The sequence below is a fragment of the Antedon mediterranea genome, chromosome 2 (assembly GCF_964355755.1).
Source record: "Antedon mediterranea chromosome 2, ecAntMedi1.1, whole genome shotgun sequence".
NCBI classification, from domain to species: Eukaryota; Metazoa; Echinodermata; class Crinoidea; order Comatulida; family Antedonidae; genus Antedon; species Antedon mediterranea.
The window spans coordinates 8,890,222-8,905,180 of NC_092671.1; the positions used below are offsets into that span (position 1 = coordinate 8,890,222).

Here is a 14,959-nt window from a genome sequence, read left to right on the forward strand (position 1 = left end):
GCTCTTTAGGGCCAACGTGGCTTCCCTGGATTACCTGGGCTAGAAGGAGTCAAGGTAAAAATATATATCTTCTATTTTAATTTTTAACTTATCTTTCCTTAACATTTTCTTAATTTTATATTCTTTTATAACACATCTGTTGCCTTGCAATTTCATCAGGTTAAATATGCCAATTCTTTAAAATATAATGTTTATTCTGGATGGATTTTTGTTCTTGTTAAACTTGAAACTGCATTAAGAAGTTGTGTATAATTGTGTTATCTACTTTTATCTTTTCACTGTAGGGTGATAAAGGAGACTTTGTTAAGGGTGATGTGGGACCAATAGGGCTAATTGGACCAAAAGGTGATATGGGACCACAAGGCATACCCGGACTGCCAGGACCACCAGGCATAGCACCTACAAATTCAGGCATATTTGAGGTAATATATGAGCAGCAGCAGTAGTAGTATGTAATTGTAAAGAAAAAAAAGAGTGAATTAACCAAATATATTGTACAATTAAAAAATTATGGTCTGTATTGTATGTTTGAATACTTGTTAAATTATTGTCTGACTTTTTCTAGGGCTCCGGATTAATTGGCGAACCAGGAGAGAAGGGAGAGAAAGGTGAAGTAGGACTACTTGGACCTTCCGGACCATCAGGCGAACAGGGAATACGAGGAGAGAAAGGTCAAAAGGGAGATGCTGGTCTAAATGGTGTACCTGGATACAAAGGACCACCAGGTAATCCTGGTGATGAAGGCCCTCAAGGTATCAAAGGACTGGATGGTACACCTGGACAACAGGTAGGAATGTTGTGATTGATTTTGATATGATTTTGTTAAATACTAATATCTACACCACGGTCAGTTACAACTAAATACAGTAGAACTCCTCAGTTTATGCACCTATTTTTTGGTGTACCTTTGATTAAGATTCTACTGTAGTCTTTAATACAAGAATACAGGTAACAATTTCTGTCAATCAACAGATATTAAACTGACAGATATGATGCAAATATATTGTATCTTTAGTTGTTGATATTTTCTTTCTCTAGGGAGGAAAAGGTGACAAAGGAATAAGAGGTAATGATGGCGAGGATGGCAAAGATGGTATCCATGGATCACATGGTCAAAAGGTAACAGAATATATTCTATTTGCTGATAGATAGCTTGGTCAGCCCAAGAATGTTTAATATATTTGTCTTCGGAGCAGCTTCCCCACTGTCTTTACTGGACATTATTTGTATTATTTTTCTTTTGTAAGGGTGAAAAAGGTGAATCATACATTCCAGAAGATGGAGAGCTTGTGAAGTTAAAGGGAGACAGGGGAGATGCTGGACGTCGTGGAAAGAAAGGAGAAAAAGGTCATTTTGGTATCCCAGGTCGACCGGTGAGTTTACTTAAGATTGTATTAATTGTATTTTAACACATGATTAACACAAATGTAACAGTATTCATAAAAACTGAACATATATTGAGAAATTTGTATTGTATATTATAATTCCAGGGTCGACCTGGAGCCTTGGGACCAGCTGGTGCTCCAGGACAGAGGGGACCTATGGGTAGACCCGGACCAACAGTAAGTGATTGATTTAATGTAACATGTGCATGCCACTTTCAATATAACGGAAGCATTCCATTTTGAATTTAACTAAACATTCTTGCATGGAATAAAAGCATGATTTTTGTTTTCTATTTCTTTTTATTACTTTTGTATATTTTTCTTGTCTTACCAATGAAATAAATTATTTGTATATTTGTTTGCATACAATCAAATAAAAGGTGCGAATAATGAAATCAGACTGCCTCAGTCATTTTCCAAGCAGTTCAAACTTGCACTGCACTGGTTAATAACATTGTGCCAAACTCCTTTGATTTAAATTATTTTCATCACTAATTGCATGATTGCATGTAGTCAATAGTTGCATGGTTTATTTTACCCAGGGCTATGTAGGAGAGAAAGGCATTGTGGGTCCAAAAGGTGACAAAGTGAGTATGCATGTACACATTTTAATATTGAATATTCCTTTTTTTGTTTTTAATCTTGCCACCGTGATTCGACTTCTGTAAGTTCAATTTTGACTTTTCATAATTAGCATTTTTATGTTAGCAAAGAGATTGTATTTTTCTTCTTTTTGTTGAGATTTTAGGTGAATTATACATAGCATAAATTATAATATCAGTATTTTTTTTCCTTCCAGGGTGTAGGTGTTCAAGGACCGCGGGTAAATAATTAATTTTGATTATATTAAAATATTTAAATCTTATATTAAAATATTTAAATCTTATAATAAATTATTTATGGACTGGAACAATTGCATTGATTCCTACATTGATTTTGTTGCTTATTTTAGGGTGATCGTGGTTTTCAAGGTATTAAAGGTGAACCAGGTGAAATCATAAAGGTACACTGATTTAATTAATTTATGTATTTATCTCCAAAACGTACTCGAAGTACAGCATTATATAGTTAAAGCAATATATTGTTAATCCAATATATTGAATTAGAAACAGGAGAGTGTCCATGATTGGTCTCTTACAGGAATAATGTAATCATGTAAGTGATGTAATTGCCATATTTAAGTCAAAAAATGTTATGCTTTATTTTGTAGGATAAATATAACTATGGAACCGAAGGCCCTAAGGGATCAATCGGCATTCCAGGAAGGCCAGGTCGACGAGGTGAGTATCGAAATGGGCAGTTTTCAAATGTAGTTTAAAAATTGTAAAATGTCATTGAGTTAGAAACTGACAAACACTATAGATATTGTTGTGTTATATAATATATATATATACTTTAAATGTGTTGGTATGTAAACAAACTAAAGTTGCAATTTAAGAGCTTCCATATATTAATTTTAAAGAAAACCATCGTCTGCAACCAACTTACTGTAGCTTATAATTTCGCAACTCTATGCAAATAAGTAGTTCTCAATGTCAACAGCTTGTCTCTTTTTTTATAAATAAGGATGCTTAATTAATCATTATTAATTATATTTCTAGGTCTAACTGGAGTTCCAGGTGTGCCTGGTCTCCAAGGAGTTAGGGGGCTTAAAGGAGACCGAGTAAGTATATATCACCCCTCTTTCCTTGTTGAAATTATGTATTTTAATGTTCGTTATTTTCAATGTTATTTTGGAATTTTGTTACACTACTAAAATAACACAAATATGTACAGAACAAACGAACAAAATGATTATGTATGAATATTCTCTATGATAGGGATTTGATGGTCGTAATGGAGTAGACGGAGATAACGGTCAGAAAGGTAACAGAGGAGAGAAAGGTGACCACGGCAATCCAGGTTCTAAGGTATAAATTATTATAATATGCTGGCATATATCTCATATATTTAAATCACAACTTGTTAGAGACATGTTATGAGTTTAAAATGAGTATAGTGAGTGTCTGAGCAGTTAAGACAATGGAATCGTAATTACTTTCCATCGCCAAGGGTTCAAGGCTCACTTGCTCCATGGCTTTGTCCTGTGTACACATGTAGCTCATGTGCATTTAGTACATCTTTTGAGAGGTAGAGGATTACCCCTGTGTACTAGTACACACACAGTTACAGTCACTCATAGCCACTGATCATAACTGGACCCCTGGGAGGCCAGTCTTTGACTGAAGAGGTCATCCAGTATAAAAGAAAACTACATTTTATACTGTACCATGTATGATTTATGAACTTACTGTATGGTAAAAGAAGCACGCTGTTGTACAGTATCTTGTGTTACTGTATGGTAAAGCAGTGGAAGGAGACAGTATTTTTAGATGTAGCTTTGTAACAAGAGTTTAAAAAAAAATAAGTATAGTACTCGCCATGCAAACCTCCAAAAATGTTTTTAATTGTTTCTGTTCACAGGGTGAGCCTGGCATTACAGTAAGTCCTGATGGCAGTACAGTGCAAGGTCCACCTGGTCCAACTGTAAGTTTTATTCATCATTTTACTTAATTAGATGTACTGTATTCTAAATCATGAATGTTATAAAAAAACTGTCAACATGAACTGTTTTTCAGGGTCCACCAGGTGTTGGCAGACCAGGCCCACCTGGTCCTCCTGGCCAATCAAATCCAAGTGAGAAAGGTATGTGATATATGTATTTTGTATGTATTGTGTAATTGCATACATTATATAATTCAGTTAAATTATTATGTGTAATTTAAAAGGTACGTAGCAGAAACAGCAGTAAGATTGAACAATTGAAATTAATATTTAAAAAAGATGTTTGTTTTCTGCTGCTGTCCCAAAATATGAAATAATCTGTGCAAACAAATTGGAAATCTACGGACAATTTATTTATGTAAAGCACCACTGTGTCACTAATATGACTTTTAAATTAAAAGCACCACTGTGTCTCTAATATGACTTTTAAATTAATTACAATTTATGGTGTTTATACAAGTTTGGAAAAACAAAGGCTAACTATCATGTTGATATGATTTCAGGATCCAAAGGAGATTCTGGGTTACCAGGACGAACAGGTCCAAGGGGCCCAGTAGGCCCACCTGGAATATCACAAAATGGTGGAAACAGTGGCTACTCAGGGGTATGTTAATATAGATTGAAAATATAGATATCAAAATGTAGAATATACTGTAATGTTCTCCATTCCATAAATTAAAAGCATTTAATTTCATTCATAATTGTATGTTTTGAATTTGTTTTATATAATATAAATACTTGGGAATATAATGTTTATGATAAATATTTCAATGTTTATACAATTGACATCCTTAAAATGATGTGAGGGTGAAAGAGTTGTATATTTTTCAAACCTTATTTCACTCCTATATATTTTTTATCAAATTTTGGTATCACATTTCCTATTGTATATCCTGTAGGCATTAGTACTATCATCAGAAAAAGATATGATGGATATTGGTAAAGAAGCCCCAATTGGCACGTTTGTTTTCCTTGATGGCCAACAGCAGTTGTTTATACGAGTGATTGGAGGTTGGCAGGAGATTCAGGTATGTATCCAAGTTTACGTTTATGATCCAGTCTATCATCACACACCAGCGGATTCAACTCCTGGTTTTTAATTCTGCAGTTCTGTCTCTTGACAACCAATGATAGCAGCCATGTTCTGTCGCTCTTTTAAATTTTAACCTGCACATCAAACTGGTTAGTTGTCGTATGCATTGATTTCAGTCCTAATATTGGTTATCGGATCGTTGCTTCTGTAACCGAGAGGTTTATACAATGTCAAATATTGTTTTTCAAGCTAGAAAAAACTTCAAAATGTGCCAGTCAATGAATACCTCTGGTGTGAGATGTACTTGGATTATAGCATGCTTATTTAGTATGGTTATAATATTCATATATTTTGTATATACTTATACTTGTGATGATCTGACAAAAACATATTTCTTTTTAACAATGTATATGTGTATATATAATACAGCGTAGTATTTGTAATAACAAGTCTGTTGCATAATATTAATAGTCGTAATAATTTAATCCTTAACAATTTAGTAGTGTTAATTTGAAAAGCAATAAGCAATAGAAAATCCTCTACATCATCACCAACTCTCCAGAACTGAAACTTTATTGAAAACAGAAAACATCAGAATTCTCTTTCTCGTACTCTTATGCATTCTGAAAACAGACGTTCTGGAGACAATTTTGACCCAGCTCGTACTATTCAGGTTGCACTATGAAGCTCTGTCTACACCATCAAACTAGTTTGACAAAAAAAGTGTGATGTGCCCAAATATGGTAGTGATGGTGGTGGCTTTACTCGTTTTATGCAGTACACTCTGTCCTCCCGCTTGAATTTCTTACAAAAATTCTTTGTGTAATCCTCAAGATTTGACATGCTGTTTTCACTAAATCCCCCTTTTTGAATGAAACTGGCTACAGAAAATAATGTAACCATACTTTTTAATCTATCTATATTTGTAGCGCATTATGTGTATAATTGTCTGAATTACTATGCTCATTAATATATTGCCACCTAGCTTTACAATAACTAAATCATAACTACTTAGTGTAGGTCTGAACATGCCCTAAAAATTGTTTTTTCCAGCTTGGTGTTATATTACCTCTTCTTCCAGATCCAACAACTGTAAGTATATAATAACTACAAACCTAATTTTATATTATAGAAACTAACGTAACAATTGTCTACTAATTTATGAGTTAAATGTTTTCATATAATTATACATGTGTCTATAGCACGTATGTGTATCTACATTATATCTGCCAATGTAGTAGTTCTAAAATATAGATTAAGAGGATTCTATAGAATAATGTTATTAATAATTCTAGTAATGGGCTTATGGTGGCAAAATAGCTGACATATTAGTACTACTGGAGTTATATTGGAAATTCCTTGTGTGCCTGTTACTGCGCATTAAATTAAAGATAAATTATGAATTAAAACCATAATCATTGGAAGAGTAGAATCTGAGCACTGGAATATGTGCAAACTGTCATCATCAAAATTATTGTACTACTTGATAGCATATTGAGAGCACCAATTATATGTATAATAGTATTGCAATAGTAGTATATGGTAGAGCACCAATTACATGTATAATAGTATGGCATAAGACACTAATAACATACCATTTGAATGTTTAGGCACCACCCAGACAGATAGAACCTACTGATTCAGGAGTTAAACCAACAATAGGAGACGTTTTACAAGCTGATGATGGTGATGAAATGGTAGGTTTGTTTTAGCAGTTTTGTAAAATAATGGATTTTCCCTATAGGTAAAAAGACAAACTTCTAACAAATTTCAACTTTGTGAAGTTTGTTTGATCAACCATAATGTGGGATCCATGATCTCCAGAGGCTAATTTCTAAAAATGGTTGAAATCCTATCTTGTCGGATATTTGTGTCTGAATCCACTTTTATGACATGTTTTGAATTAGCTATAGTATATGGCTATTCTCCATATCCAAATTCTGACAATTGACTGATTCTACATACATGGTGCTAAGTTGAATTTACACTTTCTTTCTGTATAGCAAGTTCTTTTTCATGTAAAATAAGCTATATACAATACCCCAGTTTAGCCAAAGAGAAGAAAAGAGTTGATATCAAGTTGTACAGGACACACCGTGAAAGCTCCAGTGGCTGTGGCATAGTCCAATTGAGCAGAATACTATGTTGAAATCTCTGTTTTTGTCAACTATTTTCAGTCTTTCAGAAAATCTATTTCTTATCTTTGTTTTATGTTTATTGCTTCTTTCAGTTATACATGTATGCATTGAACGAACCATTGGATGCCTTTCAATACAGTTCCAGCAGTATGGGTGGAATAAGCAGAGTAGATTATAAATGTTACAAAGAAGCTCAGCGGATGGGCTTGAAGGGCACATTCCGAGCTTTCCTTTCATCTGATTTACAAGATCTACGATCAATAGTTAGAAGGAATGATCGCACATTACCAGTTGTTAATTCAAAGGTTGGTAAAATCCACTGTTCCTCTTTCACGTGGTTCCAATTCCAGCTCCGTGCAATGACTTGGCTTATGAAAGCAACAGTCCAGTAGAATTAAATGTGTTAATTGCATTTCATTATTATTTCCTTTATCTTCTATTATTATACCATTGTACACAAACTTATCAGGCCAGCAGTATAATTCTGTGGTACATGGTGTAACGGCTATGTGCGCTCACTGGCTAAACCCAGAAGCCCTGGAAGAAAACGCGCATTAAAACACAGTACTGTCGAAAAAGGCTAAACAATTCCTGAAGCCTTTACTGTTGGAGGGTCACTTAGAGTTCCTAAGCCAGGGGCCTCTGCGTTACATCACTGCCTATATTTGTCCTCTGTGCGTAACTTATTATGATGATTATAATTAAGTTACAATAGTTAATATGAATGGACCTACTTCCTCAAATAAGCAAGATACATACTATCTACATAAACGTAATAGTCTTACAAAATCAAAAAAACTACTTTAAACCACTCCACATAAATATTCTTTTTATCATTTTAATATTCTTTGTGAATTACAGAAAGAAATTCTCTTTAAAAAATGGGATGATATGTTTAATGGCACAGAAGCCACATTTAATAGCAGAGTTCATATATATTCATTCAATGGAAAAGATGTAATGTCAGATGAATCCACGTGGTAAGTATCTGCAGTTCAACAAATACATTACTTTCATTTGTATGTGTTACATAGGACAATTATGCCATCAGGTCATTGACCTATAAATTACAATATGTCATTATGCCAATAATTTCCATGTTAATTTTATCAATTTATTCTCTATAGGCCTGAGAAATATGTTTGGCATGGATCTTTTAGTGACGGAAGTAGAAATGAACAGCATTATTGTAACCAATGGGTAGCTTCAGATCCAACAGCAGTGGGTCAAGCAAGTTCATTGACCCAGCATAAACTATTAGGTCAAAGACGTCATTCCTGTCAAAGCAAATTGGTTGTTCTATGTGTACAAAATGCTCAGCTGAATGTTAGAAAATAATTTATTTTTATATATTTTTTGTGAATATTTTTTGTATCAATATATTCTCTTTTTAATCTGTATGAAAGTTTTACAATATAAATTCCAGATTGGTTAAGAGAGTGAAGCCTGTCTGAACAAATGATTAAATTACAGGCCTAAAAAACAAATTGATGAGAGTTTGTGATAGTCAATTTTTGGTTGACTTTTTGAAAGGGGTGTTTTTTATTGTCAAAAAGGAAAGAATAGGCAAATGCTGAATTTATCAACATTTTTAAAACTGTTGTTTTTGTTTTTAACTTTTGTTATTGTTGTATGTGCCAAAATGTTTTTCTTTTCTTAAACAATTCTCTTTGCTTTTGTAATGTGGATAGGTCTTTCATCCTTCACAAACAATTGTGTGACAGATTTAATGTTTTTGATTTAACATGTTCTATCAATTTAGTTTTGTTCATCTGTAATTTATGGTAATTTTTATGCATGTATAGATTAAAATCTCATTTTATAAAACTTTATACTCGAAAACTATGCAATTTTGTTATATTTTATAACTCAACTATAATATATGTACTTAAGGTAAAGTCCATGTTAAATTTTTATAGTAGAAGATGCCGTTTTTTACAAAAATTTTAATAAGCAAATTAGGATAGGTTTTAATTAGACTTACATTTTACATATGACAATAATTATCAAGTTTGAAAGTGGGGACTTTCTTAAAAAGATTTTTTTTTTCAAATTGGCTACAATGAATTTCAGGTGAGGTTTGCTATGGCTACTCTATCCTCTATTTCCAAAGTCATGTGGAATAATTGATTTAGGAATATTTAATTATTATCATTATTGAATTTATTACAGTAGCATTGTACCAGAATACGAACCATTATCACCGCTGGAGTCTAGATATTATTACAGTATTCTTTTAGCTTTTATTTTTGTACTATACACATTTTATAAACTGTACATTTGACATTTTGCTGCAACATATATGTAGATGCGTTAATAAATATTTTTATGATGTCCAGATATGAATTCAGCTAAGCTCAATTTCACTGCATGCTTTTTTTCTGTTATAAAATGTAAAAATTGTAAACAAAATATAATTATTTTTACATTTTTTAGGAAAATGTCTTGTACTGTACGTCATGTTAAAAATAAGGTAATTTTATTATGACAGCTTAAGAGTATTTTAGTTTAGAATTTATGAAGGGATATCATATTTATTTACCATCTGTACAGGGTTTATTATAGAAAACATTTGGTTCAGTTCAAGTCAATGTATTTTGATTTCATATTTATTGCTAAATAAAGTGTAAATTGTAGTCGTGTATATACACATTTGTTACATAATACCTGTATATCTCTAAGTTAATATCTAATGCTACGTACAATACTATCAATTTCATGAGCTATATCTTATAGCTGTATTTAGGCCTACCCTAACCTTAAAATTCACTGTAAAATCAGAATTAATATTACAAAAATACTACATTTAAAATACTACTGTATTATAAATATACAATTCTTAATTATTATGTTTACACAAAGTTTTAACAAGGGATGTAGGAATGTTTTACAAAATTTTACAATGGAATGGTATTGTATTATTAATATAAAAGTTTGACCAGGACTATAAGTATAAATTCAAAACAGTATTTAAAATTCACGATTTCAGTAAAAAAATTTAAGAGGAAAATAAATTTTAAAATAACCCATAAACCCTGAATATATACATACCATACATTATTATATATGTGTACAGAATAGAGCCAACCATGAAACAAGTCAAAATCTTAATTAAAATACAGACGTTTTCTGAGACTAAATTGAATGTCTGGGGTTTGTCCACGACATCCTTCAAATTCCTCTTCAATGACTTTTCTGGTAACAATAGTTAGCATACTTAGTATATCTAATTCTTTATAGTGCTTTGTCAAGACCTCTGTTAAATGTTTAATATAGACAGAGCCAGAAGGAGTAAGTTTTGATTTTCTACCTGGAGAAGTAGAGTAGGCAAAAAGAAAATCTGCCTCATTAGTAATAGACCCCTCACCTTTGCCTGCATTACCATCACCATTTGACATACTATTATAATTAAAATTATCACTACTAACACTACCAAAGGCGTTTGTAATCATGTCAAAATCAATTTTGGGTTCATAGGAATCACCCCGACATGTCTCAATGAAAAAAACTTTTGGTTTATATGCAAGGGCTGGGCATTCGGCAGAATTTAACGATTTAGCAATTTTCTCTATCTGGACTGTTTCTCCATCAACCCCAGTTACATAACCATTGTTACCATGAGACATTATGCAAACGACAAAACAGTCCTCTGAAATGCCATCATTCTTGGGTCTTGCTTTTTCAACTTCTTTCAAGATGTTCTTGCCGCTTAAGTTTTTTTTCTCTGTGACAACAAACTTCATCCTTTCAAATAGTGTTTTTAGCTTCCCTGTAAAACAAATAATAAATACAAATTGGGTTTGTTTGGGCCAAAATATTCTGATCACTTTTAATGAATTCCAACTATTACTTATGTTGCAGTACCCACTGCTTATTTGAAATCGAGATATGAGAAAGAATTAGAAACGGCATTAACTTACAAATTATTTGCATTTTATTTCTATTAAATAGCTTATGTTGGTTACACATCATGTATTTACAGTATTACAGAAAAAGAATTTAGATGGAAAGTAGTAGCACATAGAACACTCTTGTGTATACCTGGGTCCTCTTTAGAGCCTGTGCGTGTTTCAGGAATGCCACCTTCAAAGTCAATATTGTTTATGATAATGCATTGTCCACGTGGATTGCTTTCCATACTGTATCGCTGACCCTCTAGAATTAAAATGAAAAATATACCAGCTACTTGGAACAGTTTTTTTTTTAAAGGTTTGTATACTCATATAATATAACAACATACTTGAAATATTACCTTGCTCATACTCTTGTACTTGACGTTGTATGCCTTTCATTCCAATCACACTGGCAATTGATCTCAATAAATCTACATTTTCAGGCCCTATTTTTTCAATATCTTCCAATGCTTGCATCACTTGAATTGGATAACTTAGTTCTTCCTGTTTTGCTTTCGTAATAACAGTCAGTGCCACAAGTTTGAGTTTGTCAAAGTCGCTGCCCGTTATCAAATCTGAGCACCTCAACACCATTCTCCTAAACATATATTGTTTTTGTTTAATTATGTAGTGCTACTGTACATTGATCACTAAAATTAATTAAAAAAACCTTCCTTTACAAATTTAAAACTACAGTATTAAGTGTAGGCCTATTGTTATAAATCATTAAAACACACCTGTATGATGGTATACTCTTCTTATTCAGTGTTATTTGTCCAACCTCCTTTTCTAAAATTGCTATTACATTATCCTTTCTTAATAGAATCAACAGCTCCTTAAGTAGTGTAAAATTGGTTTTAGAAATAAGTAATCTCTCGTGTAACATCTCAAAGATTTCATAACAATACTTGCAATCATTCAGTTTGCCAAGTGGAAGGTCGAACTCTGGATGGCTACACAAGTACATTAACTTATGTTTATCATGGTGGTCAAGTTCGTTAGAGATTTTGATGAACAGAAGTGTAGGCTTTTCAGAGGTCATTGCTGAATCACCTAAACTTAATCAGAAAACAAAAACATTGCAGTTTTCACTTGCACTGTGAAATTGTGATAGCAAAATAATTTACATGAAGTGGATGGTTAGATTTTTTTACAAAATATGAATTGAATTGAACTACTTGGTGTTTTTTTTAGATAATTTGCATGTAATCACACAGGAATGCAATTTAAAATTGTGTGGATAAGAAAGCCACATAAAATGTTTTAAAATTATTAATTATCTCACTATTTGATGGTTCATTTTCGTACAGTATGTTCAATTTTGTAGGCAGATAATTTTCCCTGAATGTTTCCCTTTCCGGACATATGAAACCAGTACTAAATTGTACCAGGGTCTTTTCTAGTGGCTAAGCCTAGGCTTAACTATTGGTAGGTCACCGTCCCTCTAGTAGGCCTAGTTTTTAATTAAGGCATTTTTAAATTTAAATTAAATTATGGACCATTGGATCATCACCAACATAGTTTTGAAGTTCTATTGTTCTTACCGTACAAGTATCTACCAGTAAATAATAAATTGAACAAACTTGGAATACGCCAATCTAACCAAAGAGTTTACTGTTATAAACTCTTTGAACAATACCAGAAATCCCGTCTGGAAATTCCAAAATATTGGGCGTGTGAGGGTAACTTGAGGGCGGTATGACTATAATGAGTGATATCATACATGTTACCTGTTAGGCCTCTCATTATGTCCACCACGAGGTCACAGATGCAGTAAATTAACGATTAATTATCAATAATAGTGGCTTGCCTCTATCTACCCTACGAAATACCATAAATCTTCTAATTGTAACCCTTTATTCTTTCTTTATTAAAAACAAACCAATTGGCAGCAAATCTGCTGAATTGCATGGTAAGGGACAATATACATTCAAAAGACAAGTAAAGTAATAGTCATCGCAATTACAAAACCCTTGGGTTACTATTAGAGTGTGGGTTACTATTAGAAGATTTACGGTACAAGCCAGTAGCAAATGTGTACAGTAAGCCTCATGCATCATTCTATTTTCTTTATTTACTTCATGCATGTTTTTTTTTTTTTTTTCTCTTTCGTGGTCACCCACATTTATTCATTCCTTTTACAAATATATATTATATAACATACATACATTTTTATAAAAATAAAGAACAATAAAATTTAATATAACAGCTAAAAAGGCACTATATCTATACATGTACATAAAATCGATGGAGTAAAAGTATGCTTTAAAAACGTACATTTTTTGTTTATTGCAAGTTATAGTAAAAGTACGACTATTTATCATTTCAATTTACTTTATATTAAGAAATGTATTAAAAAGTAGCTGTTTCTTTTATATCTTAAATCAGTACTCATACTTTGTTTCTTTATTTCTTTTTACCTTATATTACATCCGTTACAAATATATACACACATACACACATTAATATACCTATTTACATTTACGAATCAGTTTAATAATAGTTATTATAAACACATTATATGCTACTTTTTATGTTTTGGCCTTGTATAACATTTGTTTCATTCCACTATTTCTAGCCTATTCCTTTAAAGTTCTTTTCTTACTATGTTGGCCCTTTACATTTACCAGTTTGTTTACTTATATGTTTGACCGTGTGTTTCAGTCTATGTTTTACCCTAATACATTTATTTCTATCATGTATTAGTTTTAGCATAAGTCTAGGTGTTAGTTTTACACTACAGCTTGTACTAGTTTTATATTTTTCTTATTTTATGAATTCTAATAATTTCATTTTAACATCATTCCATTTTATAACTGCTTTATACTGATTACATGCGTATTCATTTTCTATAAGATTTTTTAATTCAAACTTAAACATATTCAAGATACTTTTTGATTCGTTACCCATCATGTTATCTAATAAACTAAGCCTTATGCGGGATTTGTATATACAAAACGTAAAGATAGATGTTAGCTCATTTACAAGTTTATCTTTGGAACCAGTAACTATATCAAACCAATGTATTGGCGTTTCATTAGGAAAACATTCAACAATATTATTGAATTTCCTCCAAACTGGCTTAATCACTTTACACTTAAGTAACATATGTTCTTCATTTTCTATCACATTCTTACATCTATCGCAAATATTAGTTTTTGACAATTTCCAAATATGTAATCTTTTATTACAAACAAGTATGCAATGTAAAAGTTTAAAATTGAATTGCGCAACTTTTACCATATGTTTCATATCTTTGACTTTATTATTCCATATTTTGCTCCATACCATAGTCTTATTTAAAAACTCTGCTTCCCATTTTACTTGGGAGATTGGCACTGTCTTTAGTTCAAATATAAACTTATCATAAAAACCTGTTTTAACATTTGATTTGAATAATTCATTTTTAATATCAACATTAACTTGTTCTTTCTCTAATCTATGTCGTGCCAATACTTCCTTCCATTCAATAGGAATAGCATTCATGAGCTTGAAGTATTCTATTATCCCATTATGCTTTACTAATAACGTGGGAATTAAATCTCTAAGACTTACAATTGTGTTATTGACCAAAATGTCACCAATTGTTTTATAGCCCGACTTTAACCAATCTTTGAAGTATAAAGACTTTCCGTCTGACAGTATATGTTTATTTTCCCACAAGCTTTGAGATTTAATTTCCTGTAAATTTTGAGGATCTAACATTTCAATATTATTTATTTTCACAATTGCATTAATCATATTTAAATAAAATTCAGGCATAATTTATAATTGTTTATGCTCTTCAAAATTAAGCTTACATTTCCACTTGCCTGGGTCTGGGCTAAGTAGTCTCTTAACCCAGTTTAGCTTTAATGAGTTCACAACTACATAAAAATCAATCATATTAACCCCTCCTTCTTCTATTTTATTTATAAGTGTTTTCCTCTTAATCTTTTCTTTTTTATTTCCCCATAGGAATCTATA

The 14,959-nt window shown here is 31.9% G+C and overlaps 2 protein-coding genes across 7 annotated transcripts in view; one reads left to right on the top strand and one right to left on the bottom strand.

Moving 5' to 3' along the window:
• Nucleotides 1-9,622, top strand: part of LOC140040279 (uncharacterized) — a 61,821-nt gene extending 52,199 nt beyond the window's left edge. For 4 of the 6 annotated variants that reach the window (XM_072086079.1, XM_072086082.1, XM_072086083.1 and 1 more), the window contains 21 exons: nt 10-54; nt 285-422; nt 566-787; nt 1,039-1,119; nt 1,248-1,373; nt 1,491-1,562; nt 1,928-1,972; nt 2,185-2,208; nt 2,338-2,388; nt 2,596-2,665; nt 2,987-3,048; nt 3,206-3,295; nt 3,849-3,911; nt 4,004-4,070; nt 4,433-4,533; nt 4,829-4,957; nt 6,016-6,054; nt 6,573-6,659; nt 7,193-7,405; nt 7,962-8,080; nt 8,228-9,622. In XM_072086079.1, the coding sequence (XP_071942180.1) occupies nt 10-54; nt 285-422; nt 566-787; nt 1,039-1,119; nt 1,248-1,373; nt 1,491-1,562; nt 1,928-1,972; nt 2,185-2,208; nt 2,338-2,388; nt 2,596-2,665; nt 2,987-3,048; nt 3,206-3,295; nt 3,849-3,911; nt 4,004-4,070; nt 4,433-4,533; nt 4,829-4,957; nt 6,016-6,054; nt 6,573-6,659; nt 7,193-7,405; nt 7,962-8,080; nt 8,228-8,438 (2,055 nt within the window). In that variant the 3' untranslated portion in view covers nt 8,439-9,622. The remainder of the gene's footprint in view (nt 1-9; nt 55-284; nt 423-565; nt 788-1,038; nt 1,120-1,247; nt 1,374-1,490; nt 1,563-1,927; nt 1,973-2,184; nt 2,209-2,337; nt 2,389-2,595; nt 2,666-2,986; nt 3,049-3,205; nt 3,296-3,848; nt 3,912-4,003; nt 4,071-4,432; nt 4,534-4,828; nt 4,958-6,015; nt 6,055-6,572; nt 6,660-7,192; nt 7,406-7,961; nt 8,081-8,227) is intronic. The other 2 variants (XM_072086080.1, XM_072086081.1) reach the window with 2 other exon arrangements.
• A 157-nt stretch (nt 9,623-9,779) lies between these two features.
• LOC140040281 (caspase-14-like) lies at nt 9,780-12,615 on the bottom strand. Its single transcript, XM_072086085.1, has 5 exons — nt 12,538-12,615; nt 11,731-12,046; nt 11,353-11,591; nt 11,142-11,255; nt 9,780-10,869 (listed from the first exon to the last, which is right to left on the bottom strand). The coding sequence occupies exons 2-5, from the start codon at nt 12,033-12,035 to the stop codon at nt 10,208-10,210; spliced, it is 1,320 nt and encodes a 439-aa protein (XP_071942186.1). The 5' UTR covers nt 12,036-12,046; nt 12,538-12,615; the 3' UTR covers nt 9,780-10,207.
• Between the last annotated feature and the right edge of the window lie 2,344 nt (nt 12,616-14,959).

Bases quoted from the DNA above. Each gene is read 5' to 3' on its own strand.
- LOC140040281 (XM_072086085.1), bottom strand. From the start codon at position 12,035: ATGACCTCTGAAAAGCCTACACTTCTGTTCATCAAAATCTCTAACGAA. The intron at 11,256-11,352 runs GTAATATTTCAA...TTTTAATTCTAG, and splicing joins AGTACAAGAGTATGAGCAAG to AGGGTCAGCGATACAGTATG. The intron at 10,870-11,141 runs GTATACACAAGA...TTTGTTTTACAG, and splicing joins AGGCTCTAAAGAGGACCCAG to GGAAGCTAAAAACACTATTT.